We start from the raw sequence: 17,062 nt of genomic DNA on the forward strand, positions 1-17,062 counted from the left end.
GCCTGAGAGGGGAGCCGGGGTCCCTGCTGGTCCTGGCGCCTCACGCCCCGAGGGATGCCCGCCTGGCTCTGAGGGCGCCGCCAGCTGCCAGCGGCCTCTTCGGCCAGGCCTGCGTCGAGACGCCCTGGGGCTGGGGCTGGGCCTGAGAGGGAGACGCTGGGGCTGGGCCTGCGCCTGAGAGGGAGACGCTCGATCCTTGAGACCTTCAAGTAAAATGAGGGGTAATGGTGTCGCTTTGTGTATGGGATTTCTTAAGTGTTAAAAGCCGGAGGGGGGCCTGGAGACGGGACCTGGGGACCCGCCCTCCCCAGAGGCTGACAGCACGGACTCCCTTGCCTTCCGCGAGCTCACCTGACTGGGGAGCCGGGGCAGAAAGTCAGGAGTGAGCTTCCCGCGGCGGGAGGCGCCGGGGCCCGGGCGCCCGAAGCGCGTCGCCGTCCCGGCCGAGCGCCGGGAGCCGGTGAGGCCGAGGGTGGGCCGGGCGCAGCTCGCCCAGGGACCTGCCAGAGGTGCTCGGGGTGGACAAGAGGTGTCCAGACGTGAGCTCCCTGGGACTGCCCCAGGGTCTGTGAGGCAAGCTTAGGGGGTTGGCAGTAAGCGCCGGGGCCTGTCTTGCAGAAAATACCAAAAAATAAATGGTTAATTTTTTTTTTTTTAATTTATGCAAAAATGGGATACTTAACTGGGTTGTACAGTAACCGCATGTGTAATGTATGGTGGTAGTTGGTGTTTTTTTAAAATTCTAACCATCATTTATTCCAGGAATATATTGTTACTTTTCTTAGTTTCTTCCTTTCATTGATTAAACTGAAGGTTTTAAACACACACACACACCCTTTTTTTCTTAGTGTTTTAATGAATACCTCATTTTGGGTGCTTTTGGTGGGGGCCTGGTAGAGATTGTAGTGATGCTAAATATTCTGCGCCCCAAGTCACTCCTGGCTGCTTTCACTATCACCTGTGAGTGTGAAGAGAACTTATATATGCACACAAAAGGGCTTGCACACAAAAGGGCTTATTATTTTTATGATTTTCCGTTTATCTGAAAAGTGAAATAATAGCAGCCTAGACATGGCTTTTTCTTATTACTCTCTCCATATAAATTCTGTAATTTTATCCCTTTTAGTTACACATGCCGGGTGATTAATGTTGGTTGCCCTTAGGCCTATACCCTTTCTTTGGTATTTCTCAGAGGTAGTGTTTGAATATATAAAGCTTACTACTTATATTTCAGTTAGTAACACACTATTTTCTCTATTCTCTGTCACTAGCTCTTGTGTCCTTACCTAGTTTTGTTTTTGTGGTTTTGTCTCTATGCTTTATAGAATTCAGAAACATTCAGGAAATCGGTTTTAGAGACTGAAGACTCATTAAAATAATCACATCATGAGATTTTAAGGGTGCAGGGAATGAAAGGTCATTTAGTCAAACTCCCTCCTTTCTGAAGGCTCTAGTCTTAAGATCACCCAGCAGATGATCACCTAGCTAAGTGGCATTGCTCATGTTATTGATCCAAATTTGATGTATTAGAAGATGCACAACGGTGTAATTTCTCACCCACAAGCGGGTAAAATCCCTTAAGGGGATACAATTATTAGCCAGGTTTTTATCTTAATGTAAATACAAAGATGATCTAAATACCAGGGAGAAATGCAGGAACACAGGGGACGAAAACAGCAGATAGAAGCCTTTAGGATTGTGGAGGCAACTTCGATAAGTTGTCTAATGGAAGAAAAAGTTCTTCCATATAGGAAGAGGAACTAGGTACCAGGTATGTGTTAGAAAAAAAAAATCACAAGCCTATGATGAACTTCAGTACAAGAACTTTGTTTTGAAAATCCAAACATGCCGTTAGGAATTGCATGGGATTGGTTTTTAATTGCAAATGAGTTGTTAAAAGCTTTACTGAAAATTTTCTAACACTGTTTTCTAAATGTTCTTTCTACTTTATCATCCAGAGACACTGTTTATTACTCGCAGAAAATATCTGCAATATACCAATATTTTTTAGTCACACAGAGGCTTTCCAGTTATGGCAACTCTTACTCAGAATGGGTGGGTGCAAGTTGATGCCGCTAAAAAATGAAGGCATGGAAAGAAGAAAGAAAGCTGTTGCATCTGAGTTTGGGGAGGGTTGCAAAGTAATAAGGAAAGAATCAAACTTAAGTATTTTATTTTGAGCAAAAGTGTGTATATGTGTTTTGTATTGTTTTTCAGAAGTTTGCTAATAAAGATATCACCAAAGATTAGAGACACAATCGTCTAGAAGAAATGCTGGTAGTATGGCTTCATGTGACTGTTCAAAAATCTCTGCAACAGATACACTTGTGTTAGGGGTAAGTACAACTTCACTTTGACTAAATTTGGGGTCATGCACTACTCAATAAATATTCTTCGATCTGGAAAGGATCAGATTTGGTTAAGTCAAACGGGTAAAAATTGTGGGGGTTTTTAATGTTGATTGTGTTCTACAGATTTGGAATGATCTCATGCCCCTTCATAAACAAGTATCTGTTAGGTATAAACACACTGACTAAATAAACATACACAGGGTAATAGATGAAATCCAAAATAGGAATAAAAAAAGAGTGTGGTTTTTTTAACTGTGAAAGAGATGTATTGCTGATCTCTTTTAATTAATGTATTGATATCTATGCAGTAGGATGATTATTAATCTGTCTCTTAAGCTATAACCAGAGGGTTTATCTGCTCTCTTAATAAAAACACCAAGGAATTATGAAGATCATGCTCTTTCACATCTAAAGGGGAAAAAAATTTTTCTACTGGATGTGAACTTTTCCTTTGAATTTGGCTACTGTATAGACCAACTGTCTAAGTCTCCCACCTGACTGGTTCTTAACCTCTTTGGAGTCACAGACCCCTTACACATAGCAAGAAAAACTCTGAATCTTCTTCTCAGACTCATGTACATATCATAATCCTTCACACTCATTTTTCCCCTCGAGGAGGACTATGTCCTGGAACCCATTCATTGTCTTTAGATTAAGAACCATTTTTAAAAATTGTATTGATTTTAGTTCTAGCTGGTTTAGCTCAGTGGTTGGAGCCTCAGCCTGGGGACTGAAGGGTCTCGGGTTCAATTCTGGTCAAGGGCATGTACCTCGGTTGCAAGCTTGATCCCAGGCCCCTGTCAGGGTGCATGTGGGAGGCGACCAATTGACGTCTCTCTCACATCAGTGTTTCTCTCTCTCTCTCTCCCCCCCCCCCCCCCCGAAAAGCAATGGAAAAAATATCCTCAGGTGAGGATTCAGAAAGAGGGGGGGGGGGGAGAGAAACATCGATTTGTTGTTCCACTTATTTATGCATTCATTGGTTGATTCTTGTATGTGCCCTGATCAGAGATCGAACCTGCAACCTTGGTATACGGTGATGATGCTCTAACCAACTGCGCTACCTGGTCAGGGCCAAGAACCATTTTTAAATAAGAAAGCCCATCTTGCCCTTCCACACACGAGCAGCCTTTCTTTCTTGTAGAGTTCTTTACAAGCTTTGGCTAAGTGGATATTTCATAGTTTTATATACAGAGTATCCCCAAAAAATGTATGCGCACTTTAACAGCTGATAGCTTAATTTTGAAAATGAAATGTATTTTAATCAACACTGCCTTTTTAATTATTCAAAGTGTATGTATACATTTTGGGGGATCACCCTGTAGAATGATTGCCAGTCATATAAAAGGAGACATTATTTTTCAAATCCAAGTCACTCCTCTTAACAGTTGGAAAATCATGTGGAGTTTGTGTTCTTGATACTGATGTGCTTATACAAGAGGTGACTTCTGGGTGCCTGCTCTGCACTGGGCACCATATTAGAGGCTGATGACAATAGTGAGACAGCTAAAGTCCAGGTCCCTGAGAATTTTGTGATCTAATAGAGGATTTTCTCTCAACCAAATCCAAAGAACCTCTAAAAATAATGCCATTCTTCCAAATTTGATGCAAAGGAAATCTTAAATTCTATATCTATAAAAATGCGTGAGTTTGTTACCCCTGGAAGTGGTCTTCCTGTACAAAGAAAACATACACTTCTCTAACATGTATTTTTAATACCAGCCAATTGCATTTATGTGTTTCAGAGACTACTTGCTTTACAAAGAGCTACAACTATTAAAGTTAAAATATTAAATAGCTTTCTATTAAAGTTTATATAAAATGAAAATGATGTACCCTCTGAAATTTTTAAAGATAATTAAAAATGTGATTCAGAATATGAAATATTAGTTTACATGTAAATTTAGAAATAAATTTACTGGGACTTATTTACCTAGATTATAGTTATATTCTTTCAAATTAAAGTTGAGAAATAATCCTCCCCTAACCTAACCCATCCTTTATTCAATAGGAAGACCTATGCAAGCAAGTCTACTTTGGATAGTCTTTGTATCTCTCTGTAGTTCACCCCAGCATGCTTGTGAAAAAGATCCATGCCAAGTATGCCTTGAAGGAAAAGATATATCAAATCTTTATAAGATTCAAAGTGATTCATCCTTAATAAATTATTAATGAACAAGAAAATATTGGCTATGTGGCTACCCGCATCCAAGTAGATTAGTAACCACATTTTCTCCCAAGTACCCTCAGTATTCCCCTCTCATGCCATTACTTGGTAGATAAGGAAAATAGCCAGTAATAGAGTCAGATTGTCAACTTTCCTCTGGGGGAATTGGCCAGAATTATTATGGGACAATCTGGTGCTCTAAGTATGGCTGATTCCTATTTGATGAACCTCAGTACTTCCTGGTTAGGGCTTTCTTTTTGGGTGAACCAATCCAAGAAATGCATAGCTGAGTGTACTGCTATATTTTACTTTTATCTTTTGTAAAAGTGTTGAATGTTTTTTATAGTTAACAGTTATTGGAATTGTGTTATAAATTACATGATGTCATTACTAATAGTATTCTTTTCTCACAGGCTATCCAGATTTTGATTGGCAGCTTTCATATGCTCATGTGGTATTTCCTATTGGATTTGTATATGGGACAGGTTAAAGGAGTCTTTGGGATATATGAACCTGTAACTTACAAAGCAGGATGTGCTTTATGGGGAGTTGTTGTGAGTAGGACGCATTTTTATCACTTAATCATTCAGTAAATAATACGCATGCCACTAACGGGAGATAGGGAGCAGTTTCTAAAAAAAGTTTGCAGGAGAATTATGTAACAAAATCCCAGGTTGATAATTCATTCAAAATCAGATTTCTTTTTTCAACAAAGATTTTTTGAGCACCATTAATTTACCAGTGCTGTTATAAGACATATGGATACAGGAGTAAATACACAGTGACAATACACAGGTTGGATTGTGCTTAGATATTTGCAAGAGAAAGAATCTTAGCCATAATATCCATTAGCATGGTTGATTTTCAAATTTAAGGTCATTACCTTAGCTTCTCCACACAATGAATCTATACTCACACATTTTCTCAATTTGTCATTACCTGCACTCTCCTGTGGTTTGTACATAGCCATAATGTAGTAGGAAAATCTGGAGAATATGGTATCTTGGGAACCAAGTAAACAAAGAAATAAGGTAAGATAAACTATATTAAATTCTATTTTATCAAATAAACCAAAGGCTGAGCATTGGGTTTAGCAGTATGGAGGCAGTAGTAAACTTGATAATTAGTTTCAGTGGAATAGTGGGGCAAAAGCCTGCCTGGAGTTGGTTTAAGAAATAATGGGAGATGAGGAATTGTTGACAGTAAACACCAACAAGTCCTTTAAGACCTTGGTGTAATGTGGTATAGCAAATGAGGGGGTAGCTGGGGAAAATTTGGGCCAAGAGAGGATTTGCTTATTTGTTTCTGTAAGTTGGAAGTATCATGTCTTTTATTGAGGGAACTGAATCAGAAGAGAAAATTGATATGAGAGAAATGGTAGGGGGAAGGGATCATTAGAATCATGTACTTGTGTAGGCAAGAGATGATGAATTTTAATACACAAATGGCTAAGAGCAGGGACAAGTTCATCTTTAGCAGTGGTTCTCAACTAGAGGTGATTTTGCCACAGAGGATATTTGGTAATGCCGAGACAATTTTGGTTTTCACAGCTGGGGGTGTGCATCTAGTAGGCAGAGACCACGGATGCTGATAAACATCCTACAATGCATAGGACAGCCCCAATAACAAAGAATTATCTATCTTTAATGTAAATATTATCAAGGTAGGTAACAGAAGGAAAAGGCAGAGGAACAGAGAGAGAGGAGAAACATTTTGATAAGTAGGTAGATGGGATGTTGGAAGGTTGTGGAACTTTTCTTCCAACGGCTTCAAATATCTCAGTGAATTAGAAAACAAGATCATGAGCTGAGAGTGAGAATGGGAGAGTGAATTGGTTGAGGAGAGGAGAGGACATGAAATAGTCGTCTAGGAAAAGTGAGAGGGTGCATGTATTGTGGAAAAGTAGTCTCACTTTCATGCAGCAATAAGGGCTCACGTAAGCTTTCGGTGAGATGGGTCAAGGTGGTTGTGTGTCTTCCTTAGGCCATGCTTGGCTGCATGGGTGCAGGCATGCAGTAAGAAAACTACATTTAATCAGGATTTTGGTCTAAGCATGCAACTGTGACTAAACAGGAAAGGTACAAAGGAGCTGAGAGTGTGTATAGTGAGTGTTTGTAGTGATTGACCATGGAATTTAAGATAGTGAAGGAGAGAATGTAACGGGGAGTTGAGGGGCTCAGATTATAAATCTAGATGGAGCCAAAGGATTGTTAGAGCTGTAATACTACAGGGTATGAGCTAGAAAGATAGAAGTTGGTGTTCATAGTGGGATACTTGAAATTGAGATTTGAAAGATGTTACTCGTATTGGCAGAAACAAGGACAAGAGAATGGATATGGGAGGGACTGAGATCGATGAAGTTAAAGGACTGAAGGGCATACATTCAAGGCCAGGTTATTTGAAGGATTATGTGTGTATATGTTGAAAATACCAAGGATTAAAAGATGTTAGAGAGTCAAAGACAAGAATTAAAATTACCAAGAAAGAAAAGAGTGACAGGGGTCAGCACAGGACTTTAATGGGGAGGGATAATGGGTGATAGAATCGGATGATATTTGATTCAAAGCTGGAGGAGAGAATGGTTGGAAGTAGCAACAAAGGAGCAAGGAGACCACCTACCCCATGCTTACAAGCAGTGGTATAAGGGCTCCTGGAGATGAGATTGCCACTACTTGAGAGCGCTGTAGCCAAAGCAGTGGACTTTAGGAGATACTCTGCCTTCATACATCGGCTCATAAGTGTCAAAGCGCCGCACTGGAAAACAGTAGGAGAAAGGTAGTGCATTTGCAGACAAAATCCAGATCAGCGATTCATGTCCTCAGTGTCTAATTGTTCATATTTCTATAAAGAAGCATGTTTAACTCCTAGAATAAATTATCTAAAAAATTCTATTTAAATCAATGCAAGACTTCTTATTTAGGTCATAAACTTTGAAAGGTATTTTGTAAAGCACATGGTTTGGTAGTTTAAATTAGCACTCCAGTTTAAAATTCACAAGATATTTTCACTTTATATTAGGAATTAGCTCTTACCTTCACTGTCTACGTCCTTGGAAATCTCAGCTTTTGTACAGGATGAAGTGCTGAATGTGTCGATTTCAGGTGTCCTTGAGGAGTTAGTAAGCTTTAGATTTGGTCTTTTTATGTGTGGTGTATAGTATGAATACTATTTTTCCACAAATTAGCCTTTGACATGGATCTTCATTAAAGTCACTAAAACAAAACAGATAAAACCAAAGGACGATTTCAAGGGAATTGTCCAGCCCGCCTTCAGAAAATATGGCATTGCGCTACACTTCCAGGAAATAGGCAAAGCAGCCTGATATGAAATAAAGGAACCTCTTTAAAAAGACAAAAATGTGAATAGCAGCTGTTGCCTTAATACTGCCCTAGTCTCAGTTAAGAGGTATATTTGGAACAAACACAATTTGGAATGGACTCATGGGCCACTTTTGTCATACCTGGATATGTACACCCTACTTATAATCAGTGGCATCATTTCTTGAGGAAGGACAACATTAGAAGTAATAATTGAATGAGTTCAGAAAGCATGCACAGATATAAGCAAATTTGATCCCTGATTCAGGACTGCTTATGCCATTTTTGGCATATACCACAACCCAAATTCTGCCTACTGTCCTTTATATTTCTGTTATTAGTGACCCTACTATTGCCTTTCAATTCATTATTGTATGTCCTGACTCCTTCAACTAAAACTTTTTTATATTTTGTTACTCCTAGTATTATAAGAATAATTGACTTAGAAGAGGGTCTTGTTAAAAATACATTTTAAGTTGATGAGCAAGCATTATTAATGAATATTTATAAATATATGTTTTTATATCCAGTTTATCATTTCAGGAGCCTTCTTAATAAAAGTAGCAAAGAATCCAAATCCTCGCCTGGTAAGCTGAAATGTTTAAGGTATCCTATAAATCACGTGTCACAAAGCTAAATAGGTTTTAAGGAAAGATAGTGAGTATCTAAACAATGAAGGAGTCTACCCTACCTGTAAAATAAATGTAGGAATTAAGTGAAAATCCAAAAGCACATACTTCAGTGTAGACTAACATGCTTTATTAGTTGGAAACATAATTATGTATAGGTTTCCAAATTTAAATATTGGGCTCTTTTGGTTTGGTATTGTACCTTTTTTTAAGAGTGTATAAAACTTTACTATTAGAAAAATGTAATCGGACCTAATGCCTTTATATACAGACATAATACTGCTAAAAAACTCTGTTGTCCTAACTATCCAGTTTGGGAAAAGGATTGTATCTTATAACAAAATAAAGGATATGTCCAGAATAAAGATCCATCTATGGTATAGGTGGAAAGATATTGGGAAGAGAAAATCTCAGAGCTAAACAATACCTTAGAAATTAATTAATCGTATTTTCTAATTGTACAGTTAGAAAACTGTACATAATTGATGGATTTTCCCTATAGAATTAAAACCCAGCATTAAAAATCATTGACTTCTATTTGGCTTATTTCTACAAGCAGTCCTTTTCCATCTATCTCTTCTTGTTTCTTTTTGCAACGGAACTCCTTTTGTTTGAATCACATGTTATAAGGCTTTCAACTTACTCAGAAGATTATAAAATACAACATTTTTTAGCCCAAATGAAAGATTTATGCTTATTGATGTGATAATATTTTAGTGTTTTCTCCAGATTAACTGGGTTTCATGTTAACCAGGGAAATATTTTACCCTAATGGCAAGCATACCAACACTTCTAAAGCTTCAGAAACTAGATCATAGTGATTTTTTTCAGCGTATTGTCTAACCAAGATTATAATAAATTTTCCCTATATCTTTTCAGGTTACATATACTTTGATCTTGAACATTATCTGCATAATTACTGCATTTACAGCAATATGTATGATATTACATGAGTTGTCTAATTTTGATTCTGTGTCATATAGGAACTATGGACAAGCGGTAAGTGACCAGGTCTATACGAACGTCTCAATTTCAAAATGATTCTTTTCAGAGGTTTTGAAGCCTTAGGGGGTAAAATAAGGTTTTTATTGGTCCTCACAAATTCTCTGATTCAGTAGTAAGCTCTTGATGGAAAGTTCTAACTTAAAAATAATTCTAACATAATTTTTTTAGGTAAATATTACTAGGATATTTGAGTTCTTAACATGCCCAGTTAAAATAAAGCAAGTCCCTAGTTTGAACACCTCAGTGGTAAGTGTATCTGCATTAGGCATGGGATCACTGATGATTCCCTTGAAGAAAAGTATACTCCTAGACTTTAAAACCATCCCCATAATCAAAAACAGAATTCGGCTATTGATGCATATAGTTGGAATTGCAGACACCTATTAATTTCTGGTTTAACATACAGCATTTCATGCACAGCCTATTTTTGTATCTCACGTGAATTTTGCTTTAAGTCCTTAAATACTAAATAAATGTGAATAGCTTTACTGATATCACAATAGATTTTTTCAATTGTGTTGACTTTAAATTCAGAATCACAGATTATTAGTGCTCTAATACTTAGAAAAATCTTCTGTTTAAAATTATAACAGATTGGGTTGGAGCTCCTCTTTGTTACTAGACAACAGAGCAAAACAAAGAACAGTTTGAAAGTATTATTCCAAATATAATTCTAATGAGTAAAAGAGTCATTGTAGGCAAGGGGTCAACTGCCTGCTCCCCCTCACCCCCACTCCATACGACCGTCAGTGGAAGGAATCCAGTGTGGAGAACAGAAGCCTAGAGGACAGTGGGCTTATGAGAGAAGATGCAGTGATACCCCAGAATAGATTGTGTGTAATGAGTGATGTATTGATTTAAATAAGCGTGCATCAGATTTTCCCTATAAATTGTAAGAAAATTCTCTACTTGCCCCGGAAGTTCAATCTAGAAATCTTCAATTCTAATTTTGGGGCCAGAGCTAGGCAGGGGGATTAAGTGCAGTTATTTCAGCTCATCACTCTTACTCCTAAGCTTGCAATCATCGATTAAGATAATATGGCAGAATTGCCAGGACCTGCCTTTTGCAAGCAGTATTATAAACCATTGCAGACTATTTATCTGACCTGAGCTCAGTGTTAATGGTCAGTTTCACAATCTCCCAAACACGTTTCAGCCTTATTTGTGCTGATTAGTTGCACAAAAAGAACTTATATGTTAGACCCACATCTCTAACCCGTCATCTTTTCTTAGCAGCACTATAGAATTATATACCTACATTTACTAAAGCAACCAGCATTTTACAAGATTTTGCATATGCCAGCCACTCTAACATAAGCAAGTGGCTTGGCTAAATCCACAAACCCATCAGGTTATCAGTGTTCGCAGGTAGGTTCGGCCAGGCCCGAAATGCACACCTTGAAGTACACTCATGTAGCAAAACGGCCAATAGTATAATCCAGAACCAGACCACCTTCATTCAGTCCTCACTTGTGTGTGACCCCTTGGACGGGCTTCTTAACTTTCTTGTTCCTTGGTTTCTTTGTGTGTAAATAGGGAAGGAAAAGGCTAACGCAACCTGTTAGTTAACTACTTTGTCTCCCAAACTCCAGTCCTGTTGTTCTAATGGCCACATTGACTTTTCTACTTGGATATGCTTCTGGCATCATCATCTCAAACTCAACAGATACGAAATGGAAAACATTGACCTCCTCAAAAATACTGCACGGCAAAACTCCCTTATTTCAGTCTTCTGGACTCCACAAACTTTTCTGCAACCCTTCACCCTCCCCTTTCCACTGTCTTCCCAATTACCAAAATAGCGTTTGTGACTTAAGTTGTTATTAATTAGGACTCTCTTGGTTGTAAGTGACAGGAAATAAAACCCAAAGTGACTTAAGCAAAAAAGGGGCACTTACTGATTTAAGCTGGATTCAGAAGCTTAAGTCATGTGTCAAGCACCAGGTCACTCTGTCTGCTGTTTTCCTACTGGAACTTCTCTGGCAGACATCTTGCCACTTTCAGGGAAAGGGTTTGAGAATAGCAGTAACATAGAAATTTGAGAAGTATGGGAAAAATGATTTTTTGCAATCTTGCTGGATAAGAGGTCACAAGAACTTTCCGGTTAAAATGTTACAATTGTGTTTCTGTTAACCAAATAAAACCAGAATTTTTTATCTTGCAATTTCAAACCCTTTTCTCCGCCCTGCTGCTAATATCATAGGTGAAGGAACACTATACTGACTTAAACTTTTTTATCATTTTCTCAACATGTCATGTTCATTCTTGCATTCAGTTTTTTGCTCACATTCTCACACTAGAGATCATGTGAGGTGTATTTGGGCTTTATTGTTGGTTCTGTTTTATGTCTTCATTTTTTTAATGATTTTGTCATACTTTTAATTTATGCTATTCTTTCTGGAACAAGAAAGTTTACAAAGAAACAAGCAAATTAAAGCTGCCTAGAATGTTGCTTCCCCAGTCCTACTCTGATTTCAGAGGTCCTGCCTCTTTATGGAACCCTCCTATGCGGGGACAGGGTGAACCTCCTGTCCCCGACAACCGTCGAGCAAGTCTTTATTCACTTTGACATATTTAACTTTATCATATGTTACCTTATATTATCTTTCTGTCTTTTTTACTTAAATATAAACCTTGAGAAAAACAGCAATATTTTGTCATTTCATTCTTGTCATCTAATTCCTACCACTTTGTAGTTTATTTCATATAAAAGGTGGTAAATAAACCCAATAAAAGAGAGTAGGAATTGAAGAAGGGAAAATTATGATGATATTCTTTCTAGGTCTGAGTATCATTGTCTTTCCATAGCCAGTACAAAAACTACATTTATTTTCAGGATGAGCACCACTATCATTCATCCTGATATGTAGTTGAAATGTCTTTGAGGCAGCAGCAGCAGCAGGAGCCTGCTTTATCTGTCCCAGCAATCAGTCACCTTATCCTTCCCAGTGAAATAGTGTTCTTTCAACTTCTAATTTACTCATCCTTGCATATGACACTGCAGCAATTTCTCTGTGATTTTCCTTACCACACGTGTAAATTTAAGTAAGTTGGTCATTAATAATAGCTGTTTTAATACCTGAGGATTGCTTGATAAAATCTCTTGGTAGCCATCTTATCATTGGAGACAGGAAAGTCAAATCTTATGCACTGAAGAGTTTGGATAGTGAGCTGTGCCAGGGGCTCTGTAGTGAAGAGATTAATCAAAATGAAGTTGTAGGAAGTGTGACAAGAAGGTGAGTGATAAGAGGTCAAGATTGAAAGCTGTAGTGTAAACAGTGAATTGGGGGGATGAAAGCTAGGAGAAGTGGAACAGAGCAAAGGAGTAGAAATGCCTAGGGAAGTCTGATGGTAAAAGAGGCTTATTTATTTTTCCTATTTCCCCTCATACTGGGAGCCCCTTCTTGAACATAGATGCTCTTACTAAAAATACTAACGCAAGGTTTCTCCCTACTTTCTGGTTTCAGAAACTTGGGAGGGAAGCTTCACGTATTTTACTGGCCTCCAACAACCTGGAACTTGCTATTGCACTTACATACACCATCTTCATCTTTATTGATTTGGTAAGTGTTTATCTGCTTCTGGCATGCCGAGAGATGTTGATTTTAGTAAGCACATCCTATGAGGAGATAAAGTGTGCTGATACAATATGTTTCAAATGAATAAAAATGGAATATGTGATAGTATTTCCTTTACTTTTTAATTTTTTCTTTATTTTATTGTTTATAAAATTACAAAAGGATTAATAAAACTGTAAGTTAAAAAATTATACAATAAAATGTTACTGTCCTCTTAACATAATCTTCATCATACCCACATATGCAAATCTACACAAAAAGATAACACAAACACACACACACACACAGTTTTCTTTGTTACTAATTGTGTGATCATACTGGTACTGTTTGGTCGCATGCGTATTTCTCAACTGTCATAAAAATCTTTTTATTATAAAGCATATCTAAACAGTGCCTTTTAATAGTGTCATACTTTTCCTTAGAATTTATTTTAACATTCCTTTATTGCATATTTAGCTTTTTCTAATTTTTTAAATTGTAAATGATGCAGTGAACATCTCAGTACATATATCTTTGCATATAAGACTAGTATTTCTACAGGTAGTTTATTTCTAGAAGTGTACAGTTAACCACTGAACAACAGAGGGGTTGGGGGCACTGACCCCCCCTCATACAGTTGAAAACCTGTGTAACTTTTGGCTCCTCCAAAACCTAACTACTAATAGCCTACTGTTGACCAGAAGCCTTATCAATAACATAAACTGCCAGTTAAGACATATTTTGTATATTATATATAATATACTGTATTCTTACAATAAAGTAAGCTAGAGAAAAGAAAATGTTATTAAAGAAATCGTAAGGAAGTGAAATACATTTAGAGTACCATATTTATTGATACTGTAGATTTATGTCATCTATTTACAAGATGAATTGTCTGTCTGTGAGCACCTGCATCAATATTGTCTTATAGGTTATGCATATTACTGACACTAGACATCAAAAGTGAAAAGATAATGTGAAAAAAATTCATACTTATATTTATAAGTTTAGCGAGTCATGCATTGATAATGAAAAACAGCAATATGATTGCTTTATGGTAGCCTAGTCTAATTGATATGATTGCCTCACAGTAGCTGAGCCCAGTCACAAATAAATCATTCACATCTTTACAGCATACAGTGTTACAGTCATATTCATAACACAGTGTAGGAAACATTGTTACACTTTTTTAAAAAACCATTTATTTACCTGTGATGATAGGCTGATATACAGCTTCTCTAATTGCGGAGAGAGGGGCATACTGAACACTAATGTAATTCTGCAATGACAATGTTGAAATCATTCCAGACTTCCCTTATGCTCTCTCTATCAGGGTCTCTTCCATAGCACTGACAGTCTCTTCCATAGAGTACCATGTTACCGTGTGTAATGGTGATCCTTAAAAGTCCTTATGACCCCTTGATTGAGAGGCTGAATCAGAGATGTCGTGTCTGGGGGTGTGTAGACCACTTCTACACTTTCGATGTTGAACTCATGGTAGGCAGGGGACATTGTCCAATATCAAAAGGCAGTTGCTTGCTGGCTAGGTACTTCCTGACTGCAGGGAAAAGCATTGAGGAACCAATCCAGGAAAGGGGTTCTCCTTGTCCAGGCCTTCTTGTCCTACAACCAAAAGACTATCCGCTGGTGTTCATCTTTGCCCTTCGAGGCTCGGGGTGAACAGCTTTATAGACAAGGGTGGTCCTGATCATAAACCCAACTGCATTGGCGCAAAACAGTAGAGTTAGCCTATTTCTTCCTGCCTTAAGTCCCGGGGGTTGCTTCTCTTCCTTACTAATAATGTCCTCTGTGGCTTTTTTTTTTTTTTTTAACAGAATAGGACACTTTTATCTGCATTAAAAACCTGTTCAGGCAGGTATCCTTTCTCTTCAAAGATTTTCTTTTTTTTTAACTTTATTTTTATTGTTGACATTATTAAATTTATTGTTGACACTACTATAGATGTCCCCATTTTATGCCCCCCTTACCTCCCCAACCCAGCCACCGCACCCCTCCCTCTGCCATCACCACACAGTTGTCTGTGTCCATGGGTTATGTATATATGTTCTTTGGCTAATCTCTTCACCTTCTTTCATCCAGTCCCTTCTACCCCCCTCCCCTCTGACAGCTGTCAGTCTGTTCCCTGTATCCATGCCTCTGGTTTTATTTTGTCCGTCAATTTATTTTGTTCATTAGATTCCAGATGTGAGATCATATAGTATTTGTCTTTCTCTGACTGGCTTATTTCAATTAGCATAATACTCCCCAGGCCCAACCATGCCAACGCAATGATATTCTTAATGTCTTCTGGGAATTCATCTTCCTCTAGTTGAACAGAAACTGCTTCTCCTGTTACCTTTACATTTTTTAGCCAAACCTCTTTCTAAAATTGTCAAACCATCCTTTGCTGACATTAAATTCTCCAGCTTTAGGTCCTTCACCTTCCTTTTGCTTTAAGCTGTCATATGATTTTGCTTTTTCTTGAATCACATTAGAGCCTATAGGATGCATTTCTTAGAACAATCACGCACCCACATAAAAGCTGCATTTTCAATACAAAATAAAAAGGAATTTTGCAAAAAGTGCAAGGTTTTCATGCCTCTGGCATAGCTGCAGTGGCAGCTTCATAAATTTCCGTTTCTTTTCTTACAGTAGTTCTTACACTGGATTCGTTTATCATGAAATGGTGGGCTGCAGACCTCAGTCTATGGTAGATATCAAGCAATTCATCTTTGTCTTGGAACATCATGGCTTTTCTCTGCTTCTTAGGAGCGCTTCCAGCATCACTAGCAGCACTTTGCATGGGTCCTGTGGTGCTATTCATAGTTTCCAGTGTCATACCAAATGGGATGAAAAATACGTGAGGACTGCAAAAGGTCACTGTTTACTACAATGCTCAATTCACTGGAGAGACAAACTCACATGGAGATGATTAGTGTCACATGACATTTAAGCAGATACAACACTTGGGCTCACCGCAATGACTCAGGAGGTGGCTACAAAGTTATCACAGTAGTACAGTACTACAATTAATTTTATGCAGTTAGGATTTAATATGGCATCTTTATATTGGTTTACATTTCTCTCAACTGTGAATGGTGTCGTGTACAATCAGTGTTTGTTTGCATAAGTTATGATACAGTTAAATTTATTATAATAGACTTGTGTATATTTTATGGTAGTAAATATATGTAGACTAGTATCTACATATATTTTATGCATTCATGGCATACCTAACTTTTTCTTAATTTTTTTCAATATTTCTACTCTATGCAGTTCATCTGCGAGTTTTTCAAATTGTCACAAATCTCCAAAAATTTTCCAATATATTGAAAAGTATCTGCAGTTCAAACTTGTGTTGTTCAAGTGTCAGCTGTAATTGCAGGTTTCGTAACATCCCAAATTGCTGTAATAATTCACGGTACCACAAAAGCTTATGAGAATGATCATTTTCTCACAGCTTAAAAAGACTAGATATCTACCATTTTTTTATTCTTTCACAAATATTTATACTAGGCATTATAATAGCCACTAAGGATGCAGCAGTTACCAAGATAGCATCCCTATCCTCAGGGAGCTTGAATTCCAGTGGGGGAGAAAGACAATAAAGACACACACACACAATAATTTTAGGAAATGGAAAAGTGTTACTAAGTAAAATAAAAACAGAGTAGGGAGATAAGGCAAATATTATTTTACATAGCATAGTAAGGAAAAAGCATGCTAAGCAAGGACTAACTGAGGTGCAAAAGTAGCAGTGAGACTACATGGAAAAAGTTTTTCAAGAATAGGGAATGGGTGGGGCTTCCAGAATTGCTGAGTGAGGATTTGCTATATGTCCCTAAAAAGAAATGATAAAACTGGACAGAATTGTCAATAAACAATCTTTTAAATATTCCAGACATTTACCAAAGAATACAACAAAATGAGAAATGTTTAAGAAAATTTACTAGCTCTGGCCGGTGTGGTTCAGTGGTTAGAGGGTTGCCCGGGAATTGAATGGTCCCCGGTATGATTGCCAGTCAAGGGCACATAC

At 37.8% G+C, this 17,062-nt stretch overlaps 1 protein-coding gene across 1 annotated transcript; it reads left to right on the forward strand.

The window, feature by feature from the left end:
* Positions 1-2,282: 2,282 nt before the first annotated feature.
* Positions 2,283-15,816, forward strand: MS4A13 (membrane spanning 4-domains A13; the record flags this gene model as incomplete). Its single annotated transcript, XM_081154905.1, has 5 exons — positions 2,283-2,336; positions 4,932-5,072; positions 9,344-9,463; positions 12,937-13,032; positions 15,796-15,816. 5 exons carry the CDS (start codon positions 2,283-2,285, stop codon positions 15,814-15,816), a joined length of 432 nt encoding a protein of 143 aa, XP_081011031.1.
* Between the last annotated feature and the right edge of the window lie 1,246 nt (positions 15,817-17,062).

Source organism: Miniopterus schreibersii, assembly GCF_964146895.1.
Source record: "Miniopterus schreibersii genome assembly, chromosome: 12".
Taxonomy (NCBI): domain Eukaryota; kingdom Metazoa; phylum Chordata; class Mammalia; order Chiroptera; family Miniopteridae; genus Miniopterus; species Miniopterus schreibersii.